Source organism: Momordica charantia (assembly GCF_013281855.1).
Source record: "Momordica charantia cultivar OHB3-1 chromosome 9 unlocalized genomic scaffold, Mcharantia_2.0 BLBB01000009.1, whole genome shotgun sequence".
NCBI lineage: Eukaryota > Viridiplantae > Streptophyta > Magnoliopsida > Cucurbitales > Cucurbitaceae > Momordica > Momordica charantia.
The window spans coordinates 2,064,648-2,082,925 of NW_028275167.1; the positions used below are offsets into that span (position 1 = coordinate 2,064,648).

The 18,278-nt window shown below is 33.6% G+C and overlaps 2 protein-coding genes and 1 long non-coding RNA gene across 6 annotated transcripts; 2 read left to right on the forward strand and 1 right to left on the reverse strand.

Moving 5' to 3' along the window:
- The first annotated feature begins 2,273 nt into the window (after nucleotides 1-2,273).
- LOC111019996 (transcription factor bHLH87-like) lies at nucleotides 2,274-5,934 on the forward strand. The gene is made up of 3 exons (XM_022296534.2): nucleotides 2,274-2,529; nucleotides 2,619-4,578; nucleotides 4,669-5,934. The coding sequence occupies exon 3, from the start codon at nucleotides 4,684-4,686 to the stop codon at nucleotides 5,845-5,847; it is 1,164 nt and encodes a 387-aa protein (XP_022152226.1). The 5' UTR covers nucleotides 2,274-2,529; nucleotides 2,619-4,578; nucleotides 4,669-4,683; the 3' UTR covers nucleotides 5,848-5,934.
- A 5,450-nt stretch (nucleotides 5,935-11,384) lies between these two features.
- Nucleotides 11,385-16,683, reverse strand: LOC111021719 (putative leucine-rich repeat receptor-like protein kinase At2g19210). Of its 4 annotated transcripts, XM_088117893.1 has the most exons (14): nucleotides 16,493-16,683; nucleotides 15,867-16,413; nucleotides 15,302-15,783; nucleotides 14,728-14,866; nucleotides 14,572-14,643; nucleotides 14,376-14,447; nucleotides 14,200-14,280; nucleotides 13,960-14,114; nucleotides 13,639-13,874; nucleotides 13,318-13,444; nucleotides 12,810-12,872; nucleotides 12,536-12,722; nucleotides 12,128-12,236; nucleotides 11,823-11,987 (listed from the first exon to the last, which is right to left on the reverse strand). In XM_088117893.1, exons 1-14 carry the CDS (start codon nucleotides 16,560-16,562, stop codon nucleotides 11,961-11,963), a joined length of 2,367 nt encoding a protein of 788 aa, XP_087974019.1. In that variant the 5' UTR covers nucleotides 16,563-16,683; the 3' UTR covers nucleotides 11,823-11,960. The 4 variants fall into 4 exon arrangements, with proteins under 4 accessions (XP_022154459.1, XP_022154451.1, XP_022154447.1 ...); XM_022298767.2 differs by lacking the exon at nucleotides 12,128-12,236 and having other exon boundaries at nucleotides 11,385-11,987; nucleotides 13,639-13,862; nucleotides 16,493-16,678; XM_022298759.2 differs by lacking the exon at nucleotides 12,128-12,236 and having other exon boundaries at nucleotides 11,385-11,987; nucleotides 13,639-13,871; nucleotides 16,493-16,678.
- On the forward strand, nucleotides 16,444-17,126 carry LOC148208825 (uncharacterized). Its single transcript, XR_015787345.1, has 2 exons — nucleotides 16,444-16,582; nucleotides 16,697-17,126. It is a non-coding gene; the product is annotated as an uncharacterized LOC148208825 (long non-coding RNA).
- The last annotated feature ends 1,152 nt before the right edge of the window (nucleotides 17,127-18,278 follow it).

Sequence of the window (18,278 nt, forward strand, 5' to 3'; positions counted from 1 at the left end):
TTCCTCACAAATAGCACTTTTTAAAAGTTTTTTAACTATATAATCAAACACCCTTCAAATTTAAAATATTATACTTAATTATATAAAAATAATCTAAATCTTTGAAGCTTTGGAATGATTTTCTTTATGATGTGTTTGTAAATTTTCTATCCTAAAATGTTGCGTACTTTTTTATTAAGACAAATAAAATGCAACAATTTAGAAGCTTCTTTTGTCTTCTAAATTATACCATAGATTTTTAACTAATTTGCACTACTTCAGAGAATAAGAGGGAAAAAACAAAACAAAATAATAATAATAATAATAATAATAAAATTTTAGGGGTATTTGAGTAATTATCCAAATATGCCTTCACCTTGAATTTTATTAAACTCTCTCTTATTAGAAGTGGGAATGTGGAATGGAATACTTCTACTTGTGGGAATTAATTCCTCCTCAATCTTTCATTCTGTAAAAAATCTTAAACATAAAGAAAACCAAGTACTCGGACATATTTTACTATTTTATTTTTATTTTTTTTCTCTTTTAAGTTCATCTTGTGAGTCGGGATTGAATCATCGACTTTTTAGAGATGGCAATAGACGTCTTATCCACTTGTACTATGTTCGGGATTGACACATTTCATAGTCGTCTATTATAATGGATAACATAAAGACACGACATGTGAATATTCCTTTATTACTATCTTTTATTGGTCTTGAGGGACGGAGGGAGCTAACTTAGTCGAAATATAGTTATCGATTTAAGGATCCAAGGTATCTCTGCTTTTTCACGGTAATAAGAGAGTTTTATAGCTAGCTATACTATAATCACGTCTCTATGAACTAAACATAACAAGTATTATGTAGCATTAAATTATTTTATATCAATCATACATAAAACTTAATTGATGTCGTCTTCTCGGTCACATTAATGAAAGCGACAAAGAAATTTGTAAATTATAATAATAATAATAATAATAGAAGACCAGAACTTAATTCGAAGAAAATCCATTAAATGGATTGTTTTCATTTACATTGCTGGAATTAACATGCTCACATCAAAATACATCATAAAATATATAGAAAATTTAATACATCCTGCAGAGATCACGGGGAACTCTTTTTTCCCATTGATGGTAAGAGAAAATTTTTCATTTTCCCTGGAAACAAACAGAAAATTTGTTTTTATATAGTAAAATGGGTGAGTCATGATCCGAAGTTTGAGACAAGTTGCAGAGAAAAAATGTTAGAGATGAGACAGTACATGATGTCTTTACTTATACCAGATAATTTGTGTCCACTTTTTGTGAGGGAAAAACAAATAGAATACTCTGAATTCTTCACAGTTTCATATTCTTTCTCTCACCCATTATACAATATCTATCATTGAGTTTTAACTCGAGTTAGAAAATGCAAACGGGTCGGGTTAGAAGCGGAGTCAGAAATTTTCTTAAGAGCGGGCAAAATTTTATCTACTAACTTGCGTGAAATTAGAGAAAAATTACAAAATTTTAAGATTTAAAGACCGTTTTCATTATTGTATATTCTCAATTTTGGTTTATATCTTGGTCACTGATACTTTCAAAGCAATCATTTTGATTTTTATACTTTATACTTTTGTTTATTTTTAGTTTGTACTTTCCAAATTTTTCTTTTTGGTTTTTGAATTTTTTAAAACGGACCATTTTGGCTCATTTATTTTCATTTTTGTCTCATTTGGTTCGATCGAAACTTCTTTATTTGCTAATTCTTTTGAAATGGAGTCCTAACTTTTTCTTTTTAATTAAATTAAAGGTTCTCATCCCGTGTAAAATTTTACAAATAGAGACTTCAGTAGATTTTTGAAAAGTAGAAGGACCAAAATAGAGGTTTTGAAAGTATCCATGAACTAAAATAAACAAAAATTGAAAGTATAAAGACCACAATAAACATTTTTAAAAGTACCGATACCAAAACAGTATTTAAACCAAATCTTAAATATTTTATTTATTACCACAAACTAAGAGAATACATTGCTCTCTTCACCTTTGTTGGCCCACATGTCTAACTCAAATTTGATAGAATACTCTAGTCGATAGTCTTCATATGCTCTCGGATCAGCTATTATAAACATGATCTATAATCGAGTTTTAACTCAAATTAGAAAATACAAATGGGTTATGTCGTGGGGGTTAGATTTAGTGTAATGACTAAGATTAAAATTAAAAGTCGAACCGATCGATATAAATTCATAGACAATTAGACATAGGCTTACCAAAATTCAAGCTTTTCAACTCCAAACTTGTTAAAACTATGAACAGATCATGTTGATGTGTTCCTGATGAAATGATTTGCAAGTTGGGGTTGTGAAGAAAAACATGATAGTTGACGAATAACAAATTGGAGATGTTTCACCAAAACATAGCCTATTTAATGAGCTCACTGATTATGGGGAGCATGTGGGTTGCTCAGCTCACAAGTCAGAGACCTGCTTCTCTCTCTATTATGTATGCAGTTAATAATCTGAAAGGGAGAGAAGAAAGAAAGGGAGGAGAAAGAAGATAGGAAGGTAATTTATTTCGGGCCAGAATGTAGTTGCCCTCTAGTAATAACAGTCGAATTAATCTGTTTTTCTTCAAATAATCGTTGTTGATGTAGGAAATTGGTTTCGGTCTCTGTCGTTGATAGCTCTGACGAACAATTGCACGCAAAGAAGTCTACTCACCGGTGTAGTGCTAAGCCAACACACTTTGTTGCCTTAAATTGAGTAAAGTATTTCGTTGAAATGAGCAAAATGTCAGGTTATGATAACATACCTCGCACCCCAATTCTCTCCTATATGATTTATAGAGGCAGTCTCATCGAGTTACTTCTAGTGAACCTGCTCGACCGGATCCGATCGGTTCGAGTCTAGTTTTGTTGGGTAGTTCGATTTGGATGGTTTGACCCAGGTGGTTAGATCCATGTCACTTGCCTAACTTCAAAGCTTGATAGGACAATTTCACCCATAACAACCCATTTTTTTTGAGTAAAAATTACTGAATAAAGTCGCTGCGAATGTACTTATTCTCTAAAAGCCAATAAAAGCCATCAAGTTTGAAATTATCTCTCATACATCCAACAGTGTGAAAATCGTCAGCCACACTGTTCCGATTCCCTCAAATAATTCCTCGAGGTTGAGAGGGTACTTTTCTTTTTCTTTTTTTAATATAACCAACTTGTTTTTGATTTGTTTTGTTTTTTTTGGTGTGTTATCTTCTCCTCTGACTGCCTTTGCTCTGCCTGCCTGCCAACAACAACTCTCATGTTCTTAAAGCCCCCACCACTAATTATATGCTCTCAAATCCAAATCCAAGCTACCATACCTTGTAGCTTGGATATCAGATTTATTTCCTTAAAAATTAAAATCTCCATTACTAATCTAACCAAAATCATCACAATATAATTAAAAACATTCCCATTGTTCTGTTTTTGCTACACACACACAATATTTCTAAATTTGAACTCTCTCATCATTATAGTTAGGTGTTTTTGATACCCATTGAGGCCAAGCCCATAATGATGCTATTAGTAAAAAAAAAAAAAATCTACATCAAGAATCACTACATATATCCTTTTTTGGGTCAATTCTAGATTCATCTAATTTGTTTTTCTTTTAGAGAAAAGCCAGATAAGGTGTGGATAAATAGATAAGGATCCCTTCCCAGTTTTTTTTTTTTCTTTGAGCTTATGTGCAAGAGTTTTTAGTCTCAGATTTCAATAATTAAGGAATCATTAGTGTGAGTTTTGCAAAGGAAAAAAAGGTAAAGCTATGATTAAAGCTATGATTAATAGAAAAGTTTTCTTTTTATTGCTGAAAGATGCCTTTGGTTCTGTCAAATTTGCAGTTCTTACAGAAAGTTGAGCCTTTTTAGTGCGCATGGTATTGGTATTGGTATGAACTAGAATAAAATAAATAAATAAAAAGAATAAAAAGAAATTGGAAAATTTTCATTTTCCAACTGAAATCTCATTCTTCTCCATTTGCAGGAATTTTTTTTTTTTTAAAATAACAATAATAAAAATCCCCCCACCAAACTGACAAAAGAAAAGCTTATCTTTTTCAAACGCATTATAATTCTGTCAACTGTTTTTAGTAATATTTTATTGTGTTTCTTTGTGCACATTGTTTACATCTTCAAAGTACAATTACCAATATTTTGTTGGTTTTGGACAGTTTTCTTTTCATTCCCATCTATAAAAAAAAACCCAAACTTTTTCTTCTGTTCTTCAGAAAAACCACTGATTATTTTTCTCCACAGCCATCTCATTCTCAAGCTAGAACAAGAAAACAGCTGCTCTCTCTGTTAATTCTCTCTTCTTCTTCTTCTTCTTGTTTTACACGTTTTCTTTGCAAGAATGCTTGGACTTTCCTTTTTGGAGTTTCTTCTCTTTCCTTTTCCAATGGTTGACAAATATTAGTCTGCCAAATTAGGAAAGAGTTGGTTAGTGTCGTGCCACAATGTCCAAAACCAGCTGCTCTTAAATAGCTCAAGTAAAGTTTGCCTCTTTTTGTTACCAAATTTGGAAAAAAATAAGCTTGAAACACATCAATTTTTCGCCCTTCGCCATCGGTTCGGTAAGTTTCGTGAATTCTCTCCTCCTTTAAGATTCGTCGAAACGAGAAACAAAAGACGGTAACAGAATTAATAGGATTTCTGTGTTTCAGGGATTCGAACTGATAATGGATGATCTGAACTGGGATGGATACGGATCGCGAGTGGCGATGAACACGACATCATCGCCGTGGTTTTGGAGCAATTACCAACCAGGATTGGGAGAAAAGTTTGTGTCATCCAACTCAAATTCCAACTTCTGCAACTCAGTTCAAGAGCTCCCAATGATTAAAGAAGCTGAAGATCCTCTGTTTTCAAAAACAGGGGAGGCTCTACCAATGGTTATGAGCCACCCATTGACTAACTTCACAACAACTCGTGAAGTAGGTGTTATTGATCTTGAACCACATATCCCCACCGGAGTGTCTGCGGCGGCGCCGGCGACGTGCTCTCTAGATTCATTGGACTGCCTACTTTCAGCAACAACAAACAGCAACACAGACACATCAGTAGAAGACGATGGGATTTCAATGATTTTGACAGATTACACCAATTTATGGAACTTTGGAGGGAATGCTAATGCAGTATGTTCTTCAAGGGAATCTGGGAAGAATGGGTCAAATTCTTCAAAGAGAAGCCATGATCAAACTCAATTCAAAGCAGGGGATTACTCTGTTTTCTCCAATGACATCATAATCCAATCAGATTCCACATCAGACAGTGGTGGGTTCAAGATCATATCAGATCAGAATCTGGCAAAACAAAAGAAACCCAGATCAGAAAAGCCACCAACTTCATCAAACATAAATTTTCAGCAAACTTGTTCATCTGGGTCATCTTGTATTGAGCAGGAGCCTGATCCAGAGGCCATTGCCCAGATGAAGGAGATGATCTACAGAGCAGCAGCTTTCAGGCCAGTGAATTTGGGGGTGGAAGTAGTGGAGAAGCCAAAGAGGAAGAATGTGAGAATTTCAACTGACCCACAAACTGTGGCAGCAAGACAGAGGAGAGAGAGAATCAGTGAGAGAATTAGGGTTCTACAGAGGCTGGTTCCTGGTGGGAACAAAATGGATACAGCATCAATGCTTGATGAAGCTGCAAATTATCTCAAGTTTTTGAAGTCTCAGATCAAAGCACTGGAGAATCTTGGGCAAAAGCTTGAGTCTTTGAATTGCCCTCCAACTAGTATAGCTTTCTCTTTCAACCCATCTTTTCCCATACAAACAACTTCATCCCATGACAGTTTCTCCCTCCAAAACCCCAACCATATTAACCAATTCCCCCAAAACTAAACCCTCTTCATAAAACTCAGCTGATGATCTCAAGTGATGTAGCTCAAATTTATTGGTTAATGTTTCAAATCTTCAATATGTTTGTTCTCTCCCTCTCTCTCTCAACAGAGACCAATAAACTCACATTACCACCTTACTTCATTATAAATCACTTGGCGTTTTTTTAGCTATGCATTACACACTTCATGTGGATCTAGCTTTCAACAGCGTATAAGACGTTATGAGAGATGTTGAAGTGACAAATATGTTTCCGATTGTGGTTCACCTTCATATTTTCCATGGTCTATATCATGCGAGTCTTAGAGAGTTTGTTCGACTTAAAATGATCGAAACTAAAAAAAATCAAAATCCCATTTTCATGGAGTACAGTTAGGAAGCTAATCAAAGGTTTTTAACACATCCCTTATCCCGTGAGATGCAAAAGAGTTTTTCTTTCTGTTATTGAGCAAGAATTCCTATTGTCCACTACTAAATTTTTGATAGATATTAAAAATTTAGAGTCCCGTCATCTTAGTTAACAGGGAAGTATTTTCAGGAAGGGAGGGGAAGACGATGATTGATTGATGAGGCATTGGCCTTTTTGAGTGTATCAGGAGAAAAAGCTTAGTAATAATAGCATTATGATTAAGATTAAAAGGGAGTTAGAAAGTAAGTGTTCCTTTTGAAAACTTGGGTCTGTGTAATTGAAAATAATTAATAAGTCCTTTATTATTATTATTATTTTAGTGTAATTACCAATGCTTTTGAAACATTCTCTTTGGAAATGTGAACCAAAGTCAGTGGTCCGGTCTCCTTGATTCAATCCAAAGCGTGCTCTTGGGAATCACCCAAAAATTATATTGCTAAGCACATGCTTTGAGTTTATGCTTCTTTTTTGGCTTGATTTTGCTTTTAAAATCTCTCTCACTTGTCTTTTCTTTGGCACTATTAAGTAGATTTTGATTACCCATCTTCTGTTTTCTAAATACATTAATACAAGAAGAGAATCAGGTGGTTTTTCATTTTTAAAACACCATATTATAATTTATAGGTTTTATTTAAACCCCATCACCATTATTTTAATTCTACTAATTCACATTAATATATCTATATATATATCCTATGCTCATACTTGAATGCATGTGCAATGAGCAATATAATGCATGATTTGTTAAATATATATCACTCAGAATTATAGAGATTCTCCTGGAGAAAATTTTCACTAAATATATAACTTTGTTATATAAAGTTTATTCTTTGTTTATGTGAGTCGGAGGGAGTAGCTACTATATTAGTATTAGAAACTTGTTGGAATTCTCTCCCTCCATTGTGATAGTAAAAAAGATTTGCAACCATGTAAAAATGAAGTTTTTTTTTCTCTAGATAAACAACGGAGGTTGTTTTCACCTACCATATTTATCTCATAATTTACATGTCATTTCGGTTAAAATCTAGAAAGTATATTGACAGTTCATTTTTTATAGCATGTATGTCAAAATAGATGTGTATTAGACATTGGTCATACCACACGAATACAAGTTTGATACTTATTAAACCATGTACTCAATAATTATTTAAGAAAAAAGAACGAAATTCATCAGACTCATATTTTGAACATATAAATGCATAAATTTATTAGCTCAAAGAAATGACGTGTCACATTGTACTAGTGTTGTATTGGTGTGTGTCCATGACATCACATAATTAAGAAAGAGATATTTGAGGTTGAGGATTTGATTGGATGCAAATTGATGTTGATGATATTGAATTAGCCAAATTGGGACATTTTCAGTTGCAAAGGGGAGAGAGGGTGGCTGAATTTGAGGGGTTCGGCATTTAAAGACTTTGTTTGATTTGTGATAAATGGAGAGCGTGATGATGTGGGTCCCACGTAAATTGGCTATCAAAAATTTTCTTCGTCCCAAAGTAACAAACTTATAGAAGGAAAATTTTTATGTATTCATTCCGAATTCGTCAGGACCTTTAGGGACTGTTTCTCATATTGCGAATTTTTGTTCATTTTCTCAGTTAATAACTCATAATCAAATCTCGGTAACTAAATATTTTCAACTTAACAATTTCAAAACAATGTTATTGTTTGGATGAAAACGGGGGAATTTCTAATTTCAATCCATGCAGTAACATCGTTTTGAATACATTCAATTTGTATTGGAATTTTCTCATCATAATTATCATCATAGTTATTGAGATGAAAGACCCACAAAAATTAACCTTGGACAGTTTCTTTGTGAAAATGTATGTATAGCCAAAAAAAGACCACACCAAAAATCGAGTCAAATTCGAATTGTTCAAGTGGATGTAATAGTAACAAGGAGTATGGATACTTCTTTTATTTATTATCATTCACATCTATACTATTTTAAAACGATGCAGCGTCCACTAACATTGAATAGAAAAATTATGGTACTATAAATTTTTTTCGGCGTGAAAAAGAAAAATATATTATTATTATTATTATTTTGCCAATTGGACTCTTATTTTGTAGGCTTTCCGACAGTTGACTTTGTACAGCCAAGGGAGACATCACATAGGCTGTTGCTGAAGAAAAAGTCTTGCGTCATTTGTCAAAGGACACGTGTCTTGCTTTTACTGGCTGATCTTGCGGTGGCCAATAAGGGGTAGTTCGGTCATATCTTTTATCTTTGTTTTCTTCCTCCGGGAAAGCAGATTTGGAGGTCATTCTCTAACCGTAGCTGTATGGATGTATAACAAATTTCTTATTCATTTTCTCAACTTTCTTTCTCTTTTTTCTTCATTTTAAATCAATAAAGAATTATGATTCTAAACTTTCCAACATTTTTTTTTAATTTCAAGAGAGACATAATTGCATTGGGTGAATTTAAACTAACAACCAATTGTAAGTCAAAAAATATTTTGAGTAAACACAATTGTTGTGGCCGAAGAATAAAAGCGTTGAAATCAATTTCAACACCACCTCAGATACTAAATCATATGCAACATTTTTATTTGGACATGCACTCGTCATATAGGATTAAAATCGATAGAAGTTTAGAAGAAAACAAAGAGAAGAGTAAATTTTGTGTTCTATCAAAAAAATTAGAAATCTAGTTTTTGAAGAAGAAAGACAAAACGTTTTAAGAAGGAAATAATCAAAGCATTTGACGAAATTAATTATAACATTAATAAAATTGATTTCATTAATAAAAATATTTATTATATTCGTCCTCCACCAGGTTTTCGAGCTCAGGGGAAGGAAGGAAAAGTTTGAAGGTGAAAAAAGGCGATATATGGTCTCATATATATCTCTCTTCGGCTCCTCGGACTTCGTTCGAGATATGAAGTTTGGTTATGACGAGGATCGATGGGTTTCCAGAGAAGGAATGCTGATCATTCCGTGTTCATAAAAAGGAAACAAGAGGAAACTATTGTTCTCCTAGCGTACTCAGGTTAGAACTCGAAATTCACAAATCAAATTATGATATTAGTCAGAAATGTAGCTAGTAAGCAAGTCGTCTCGTCCACACAAAAATTAGCTACAAATAAATACAAAATATGTATTTCTTATTTTTGCGCATACGACAATAATAGCATGTGGGGAGATGTTTTGGACTCATCCTAAACATCTTTTACTAAAAGAATCTTGTCTTATAAATCCTCCCTCCCATATAAAGGACAAAGTTAAAGCAATTTTTCTTTGTCATTTCCAACCGTAATTATTTTAGTTTATCTTTTTATGAACTGTAGTTAATGTTTATAACCTTTCAATTTAATTATATTTTTAAGATCATTTTGATAAGTACTTCTTAAATGTAAGAATGGAATGTTTGCTAACATTTTGTTTTGCAAGTCAGGGGCAGAAAACTATAATTACGATGGACAATACTTTTTAGTTACGATTTAGTCTAATATATATCATAATTAATTGAGTCATGTTTAAGTTGAAAATAATGTCTTCTAGATATTTTTAATTAATAAGATTTTATTTGAGAACCATTTTACTTTTAATTGTCTATTTTTTAAAATTAAACTTACATCCCCTCTGTATATATTCCTTTGTGTTAAACGTTTTCAGAATCTAACCTAAATTTTTAAAAACAAAAAGTTTACAAAAACTCATCTTTAATTTGATTTAGAATTCAGATGTATTATGAAAGAATATGAAAAATATAATGAAGAAATGGTAAAAATAACCGGCATAATTTTTAGAAACAGAAAATTAAAAATGAAATTGTTACTCAAGACCTAAACTTTGTTAATTAAATCATAATAATAAAATTTTAAGTTAAATAACTCGGACAATATGAACCTAGCTTAATGAAATTGACGTTTACTTTTTTTTTTCTGAGTAAAATATTGTCATTATTATTTTTAAATACTACACGGTTTTCACTTTGCAAAAATTATTTAAAACAGCGAGAGGAAAAAATTTCATTCGAGCAATAAAGAACGTGGTGACCATTAATGCACCGTAGCTGAAGGTGCTTCGAAGGGACGATTCGCCTAAGGTAATCCGATTCTAAAATTCACCCTCTTAATAAAATCGTCTGAGATTTGAATTGTGGTCAACGTAGATATATTTTTTTAGTGCATTTACAGTAATCCACTGTAGATTTTTGTGGGGGAAAGCCGAGTAAATTTCACCAACTGAAAAAGAATGAGCGAATCGTTAAAACAGTAATTTGAGCCAAGATATGATGATTTACTGAATTCTCTGACTGGGTTTTTTTTTTTCAAACCTGCCAATTTGTTTAGATTATTTCTGCATTGTTCTTGCTACCTAGGGTATGATTTATGTCAGAATATTGTATCATAGGATGAAGTTTTCGAAGTTCAATGGCATTTGTTGATTTAGAATCTTGCCTATTGTATACATTGGTCATCTCCATTGCCAAACACTGTCTTAAATCTACTAGAGGGTGTGAATTTAGACGAGTTTGGTGCTAAACTCATGTTTGTCGAGTTTAGGGGTTATAAACTCAACCCGCCTGAGTTTTCTAAACCTGTACTTGAAACACACATTATCTATACTCTCCACTTAAACTCCACACCTAATGTTCTTAAGCCTAAGATGTCGAACCTGCACCCCTCAATAGATAAATCATAGTTGGCCTCATGGTTGGAGTTGAGGATATATAATCCATTGCCACTTATGTTGCCTTCCATCGAACCTAGAACAGATTAGAATGGAAGAATGTGGCTAGAGGATGAGTTGTTAGATTTAGCCAAGAACACTGTCTTTCATTTTAGGAGATTGGCCAAAGTGGTTGTGATATTTGCAAATTTGCGACAAAGAAAAACAATTTGTAAATATGACAACTTTTTATCTCATATATCACCTATACATCATTTCTCTATCATTGAGAAAGTATATCACTCATGTACCATTTTTTTTATCAATGGTAAATATATCACTAAAATAGACATTGATATTTGTATATTAGCCCATTTAACCAATGAGCCAAAAACCTCATGATGGTCACTTACCTTGGGAATTAGTAATTCCGATGTATTTTCCGACACCAAATATTGTAGGATCAGACGGTTGTCTCACGAGATTAGTCAAGATGCGCGTAAGCTGTCTCGAACACTCATGGATATCAAAAGAAAAAAAATATTGCTAATATACAGTTTCTTAAATTTGTGCCATTTTTTCAAAATATTTTATCATGCGATAAATTTGCCTTTTATTTTCTTTATTTAGAATAACAAAGATTGGTATTTAACTACATGAGGGATTAGGGAATAATCAACAAGAGTTGCTTCCACGAAAATTCTGCTACCTTTCTTGAAAATTCGTGATGAATGAAGCCAGATGGACACATTCAAGACTCGAACTGATTCGTCGGTTGTTTTCCTGGGAATTCTCCAACACAGCCGAACATTCCTTCAGTTCCATCACTACCTGGTTCATGGTTGGCCTTGTGGTTGAAGATGAAGACACACAGGTCATTGCCAAATCAATAAATTTCCAAATAGAACTGTTACCAATGTCCAATCCTAATTTTGGGTCCACTATTTTATTGATTTCCCCTTCTTTAAACACTGAACTAACCCATTCAATGACATGGGTCTTGTCCTGATTTCTTGTTAGTGCTGGCTGACCAGTGACAATTTCAAGTAAAATCACCCCAAAACTATAAACGTCACTCTTCTCACTTAACTTGTTTGTCACAGTGTACCTGCAGGGAATGGGAAATATACATCAGAAAAACCAAATATTCAACCTTTGAATTGTGGGAGTTCAATAAAATGAAGGGGATGCGTTAAAGTGTGAGAAGTATTTAGTTATCTTGTGCTTTGATCAAGTGTGATAAGATACTTTACTATCCATGCTGACATCCAATTGAGTGGGAGTGGTGAAAACCAAATCCAATCTAATTGGCTGCCTGCCTGTTGCCAATATTTGACAGTCACAAGTCACAAGAAATCTGTGAAAAAAATAGGTTTAAACTATAAGTTTAGTTTCTAAACTTTTAAATACGTGTCTATCAGATCAAAACGCGCGGGAAGATCCATGAACTTTAAAAGTATCCAATAAGTCTTTGAATTTTCAATTTTGTGTTTAATAGTCCTTAATCTATTCAACATTTTTTAAAATTCATGAATCTACTAGACACGTAGTCGAAAATTTAGAGAGGTATTGAACTAAACTTGTAATCTTTTACCAAAAAAGAAGCACTGAACCGACTAGAAAGACGACTAGCACAATGAAGATTGAAGTACTTACTCTGGGTCAAGGTATCCTGGGGTGCCAACAGCTGCAGATGCTTGAGCTCCGTCTCCTAATTGGAAGGTTTTTGACATCCCAAAATCAGCTAATTTGGCATGGAAGTTTCCATCTAGTAAGATGTTTGTAGACTTAACATCTCTGTGAATAATTGGTGGCTTACAGCCAAAATGAAGGTGCTCTAACCCTGTAGATTGTAGAAGATGATATTACAATTTAGTATCAGTAGCTAATTAGCAATAGAAGAATTGAGTAAATATCTAATTTTTCGAACCTTGTGCTGCATCCTGAGCGATTCTCAGTCTCTCTTTCCAGTTCAAGATATGGTTGCCTTTTTCTAGTTCAGTGAGATAAAAAGGAAAAGGAAAAAAAAACTAAATGAGCCTCTTCACTGAATCATCTAATGTAACGGAAATTAAGACACGGTCTTGTTTGATAACTATTTCGTTTTTAGTTTTCTATTTTTGAAAATTATACTTGTTTCCTAACAATTTCTTGGATATGTCTTTTTTTACCTTTCTTGAAAATACATTTTAATTTTTGGACAAATTTAAAAAACAAAAACAAGTTTTTAAAAACCACTTTTTTTATTTTTATGTTTCAAAATTTGGCTTAGAATTTACAAACATTTTTTCAGAAGTAGATTATAAGACAAATAAATAGATAGGTGGATGTAGTGTTTGTAAACTCAATTTTTGCAAATATAAAATAAAAAATAAAATAGTTATCGAACAAAATAATTTTTGTTTTTTTTCATTTTTGTATTTCATCATTACTTGTACCTGATAGATGATCAGCTAAGTTTCCATTTTCCATGTGTTCATAAACCAGTCCTAGGTGAGTGTCTTCATCACAATATCCAAGTATGGAAGTTAAGTTTCCATGGTGAACTCTAGTAAGCCATTGTGCCTGTAAAATGGTCAGCTCTCAAATTAGCATAACTTTATTCGATGTCTTACTAACTACTTCTAGCATAAAAAAACTACTGGTGAATTTTGAGGCCTCCAAAACTATATTGTTGCTATACCATTGTTCAGTTGTTTGATAAATTATAAGAAAATTGCTGACCTCTTATAGAGGACACGATCAGTATTGTTACTTACCTCTTCCTGAAATTGCTTGTAGCCTTGAACTGATGCAGGGGACAGCATTTTCACAGAAACTTGGATACTATACAAGCAACCATGATAAACTGTTCCAAATCCTCCCTTCCCTATAACCCTCTCAAAATTGTTTGTGATGCTTAAAATTTCCGAGTAGGTAAACCGTTTTTTCTCGGGCACTACTAACGTCCTGCCACTCTTTTCACTCCCAGAGATCTGATTCCCTGCATAAGCTACTAATTCCCATAGTTAATGAAGGCACAGTTTTATGAGGATAGAAGCATCTGGCCATGAAAATCAAGAACATTATGTTTGTCATACCTTTCTTCTTCTGTCTTCTTAGAATCTGAAAGATCACGCCTCCGATTAACAATACTAATATAACTCCACCAAGTGATGCTGTCAATGGAACTACATACTTCTCCTCCTTTCTAGGGCAGGATTCTGATAGGCAAAGAAATGGGTTGCCTCCAGCTCTTTGAAATGAATAACAGGAAGTGAGATGCTGCAGAATTGAAAGTTGTAGCTATCTTTGTAACAGAGTTTTTAACGATTTGGTACCTCAACGAAAAGTTTCTATTTCTCGATCCTTGGATCAGTTCTGGTGGAATTGTCCCCGAGAGATTATTGTTCTCCAGGTTTCTACAAACGCACATGAAATATGGTGACATTTTGAACTCATTACCAGAGAATCTAGATTCCAACTTGGCCTAAGTTCAAGAATGCAAGTAACTTACAGAACCCTCAAGGATGGCAGTTTAGCTAGAAAATCTGGAACTGTGCCATTTAAACGATTGTTGGACAAATCCCTGAGAATAAGACAATTCAAATGCTTTGTTAGACGCCATTTTGAATGGTAAATATGATTTCCTCACTTGTGCTCATCGGAATGAAGTGATAATTGTTATACAATGGAAATTTTGAGATGCTTACAGGTATTGTATCATTGTGAGATTTGATATACCGGAAGAAATTTCCCCTGCCAATCCACTCCACGACAAGTTCCTGATTTCATAGCACTACCTCTTAAAAGAAAAGTTTGGGCAAAATTAATAAGTTTTGCAGTCTTGAATATGGATCATGACTTACAGGGATATGATGCTCGGTTGTCTTTCATCAATATAACTGCAATCAAGACCATCCCACAAGTATTTTTGAGGGTAACATGGATCTCCTTGCCAGTTTTTCTTCACATTATATGTTGATTTTAGGTTCAGCAGTGCATCAACTAGTATTGAAATGAATGAGAATGATAATGATTTACATGTTTATGAATACAACCGGGAAATATATGATGAAAGAAGATCATGGTTAAATTACAAGTTTAGTCTTTGAATTAAAAGTATCTAATAGGTCGGTTAAACTTTCAATTTTGTATCTAATAGGCTTCTGACAACTCAATATTTTTAAAGAAAAAATTTCAACTCTATTAGATACAAAATTGAAAAGACAAGATTTGTTGGACACAAAATTGAAAGTTTAAGATTTATTAGACACTTTTTAAAGTTCATGGACCTATTAAACACAAAATAGAAGTTTAGGATATATTAGACAATTTTTAAAGTTTAGGAACCTATTAGATATAACTTCGAAAGTTCAGGAGCTAAACTTGTAATTTGACCATAAAATGAAACTAGAGATCAAAGGTTGCAAGAGAACGTACTTTCAGTTTGAGTTGTTTGCAACTGTGTGAATTGTTGTTCTACAAAAATCTCAATGGCATTGATTATGGGTGGAAGAGTTGAGTTTTCAGTTTTATTGAAGGAGAACATATAAGTGCCTCCCTTTTTAGCCATGCTGATACTGCCAAACAGTGTGGTAGTTGACAAATATTTAGGATTCAAAGGCCCATACCAAAGGAATCCATTGACATTGACGTTAAAGGCTCTGTACTCCATTGTTGTTAGGTTTTGGATGTCTGCAAAGTGCATGTAAATATATGATCGATCCGTCTTGTTGCGAGTTTGCCAAGCGAACTCCAGGGGTTGGCTGCCATGTTTCGGCGTATTTGCAGTTGCCAAGACTATGTCTGGAATTTCATATCTATTGCGCTTAATGGAATTAATAGAAGATGAAATGCTTTTCGAGCTAGATAAGTTTAAGTTTGAGGGCAACCATATTCGATCATAGGTATCAGCAGGATACCTGAGAAGAAGAGAGTTATACAGAAATCAAGTAAGCTCGCCGAACACTCTCAGTCGCTAATCAACAAGGAGAATGCACCTCACCTCACAGTTTTATTGCTTTCTGAACCGAGATCTAACCGCTCGAGGAGCTTCAGGGATCCAGATGCTGCTACATAAGTGCCATTATTCAGAGGCCTTATCTCTAATGCTGATATGAAAGGCACTCCAGGTCCATCTTTTATTAGGCAGATTTGGATATAATCTAATGGAGGGGCATGTATCAGTTCTTTTGTTACTGTTTCGGAAGCATTCTGCAGAGAAACTGAATCCCAACGGTCAACTCCAAGAAACAAATCAAATGATGGCAGTTGTTGTCTGTTATCATAGTTGCCATACATGAATCTCACTCTGATCAAGTACCTGTTTTCCCCACCCCCTTGTAGTCTTATCGTGTAACAGTTTCTGATGCCTTCAGGAAAACTTCTGAGATTCCAGAATTGCTTCTCGGCCGATCTGTTCGTGTAATCAGGCGATATATCCTTGAGTTCACCAGTGTCGATGAACTCGGCATCAGAAACGTATTTTATCCCTGTTATTTTATCTGTATAACTAGAGTTTTCTGGTATCCCGCAATCTATGCTGATGAAACCTAACAAGTGAAAGGAAAAGAAAAACATCACTCTTTTTGTCCTCGAAACATGAAGAATCGTGAAAGAAACAGATCGAACCTGATTGATTATCGGCGCGGGCCAGAACAAGGAGAGCCAAGAATGCAGAAAACAGGAGAAGTGTAGCCATTTCTGTCCACACTTTTGATGGTATTCCTAATGATCAGCAAAAAATCCTCTCTCTATGGAACAAAAATAACAACTACCTTTGAGAGATTGCTTGTTCAATAAAAAATTTGTACTAAATTAGATATTTGTTTGCAGGTGGCCTCATGGAACTTATCATTAATTGGTGGTGGCCAAAGAAGGCAGCTACAAGTTGAAGAATCGAGTCATTTGAACAGGTCAAGCCACTACTATTCAATTGAAACTTCTGTAACATTATTTCCATTTGCCAAAACATTGTCATTTGTCAGTGTCAAGAATGCCTTTGATGGAAAAAAGGAGAGAATTGGGGGAGACAATTCCTAAGAAAAGTAGGAGAAAATAAAGATTTGTAGCCATTGATATGTCTGAGTTTGAAGCAGTCCAAGTCTATGCACTTGACCACTTCTTTATCATGTTTGACTTGTCATATTACCAACTGTATTGGTCAATGTTTATTGTTTTTCATTTTTTAGTACAGCATATATACGTAGATGGAAGATCGAACTCACAATTTTTTGGTTTGAGATATATTTCCATTACTGTTGAACTATCCCTTTCCTGCTAGGATTGGAAATCCTGTATTTTACATATCCATACGATTGAGTCCAGTCCTTGGGTTTCCGAAATAGTGTAAAAAGAGGTGCTTCGAATCATTACTATTTGACTTGGACCTGTTCTAAAAAAGTCGAGGCATTTCGAATTGAAATGGTAGACACGCGAGACTCAAAATCTCGTGCTAAAGAGCGTGGAGGTTCGAGTCCTCTTCAAGGCATAATGTTGAGAATGCTCGTTGAATTGGAAGGAATAAGTTCGGCAGCGGATCACGAAATCTTGGCGATCTTCTCTATCTAATGAATGGGAGTCCGCTTTAAAATCGTCCGCCCTGCACCCACCCCCCGAGTATATGCTCCAACAGGCTCATTTTGACGTCAATGTTTATTGTTAATACTCAATAGTTAATAGTCCATTATTTTTAAAATTAGGCCCTATTGTTGAAAATATTTCAATTTAGTCCCTTGTGTTTTACCTTTTTGTTCAATTATATTTTTCCATATATTAAAATTGGCGGTCATAAACTTACATGATGCTGAGTGAATTGGTAAAATCTTGGAGAAATTTAGAAAAAAAGTTCCTAATTCTTTCTCCAAATTTCTTAAAACCTGGTTGAATTTCAACTTTTCTTTTTTTTGGATGACCTAATTCCTCTTCTGAATTTATTTCAACTCATTAAATATCATGTCATATAAGTTTATTGTCATGACTCAATTTTAATATTTATTGACGAGAAAAATATAATTAATAAAGGAGTAAAAACATAATTGTTATTAAAAGTTAAATCCAATCAAATGTAGAAAAGTTTAGAAGTTCATTAGTAAAATTTGAAAATCAGCTACTAACTAGATTTTGCAAATCATATTAATTGAACAAAATGATTTTATATAAATTAATATACAATCAACTTTATCAAACATAAAAATATAGTTAAAATATTTTCATAATCATTTTTGTTCTATGAGAAAAGTAAATGATACGTTGACCAGTTGAATATATTTACGTACAATCACTTGAAGATTTTTTAAAGTAATGTCAAAATTACTTTTAAACAGTTTTAAAGTAATATAACATAAACAACAACTTATAACATACCAAATGTACTAAAAAAGGAAAAAGAAAATTTAAGTATTTTAAGTTACAAATG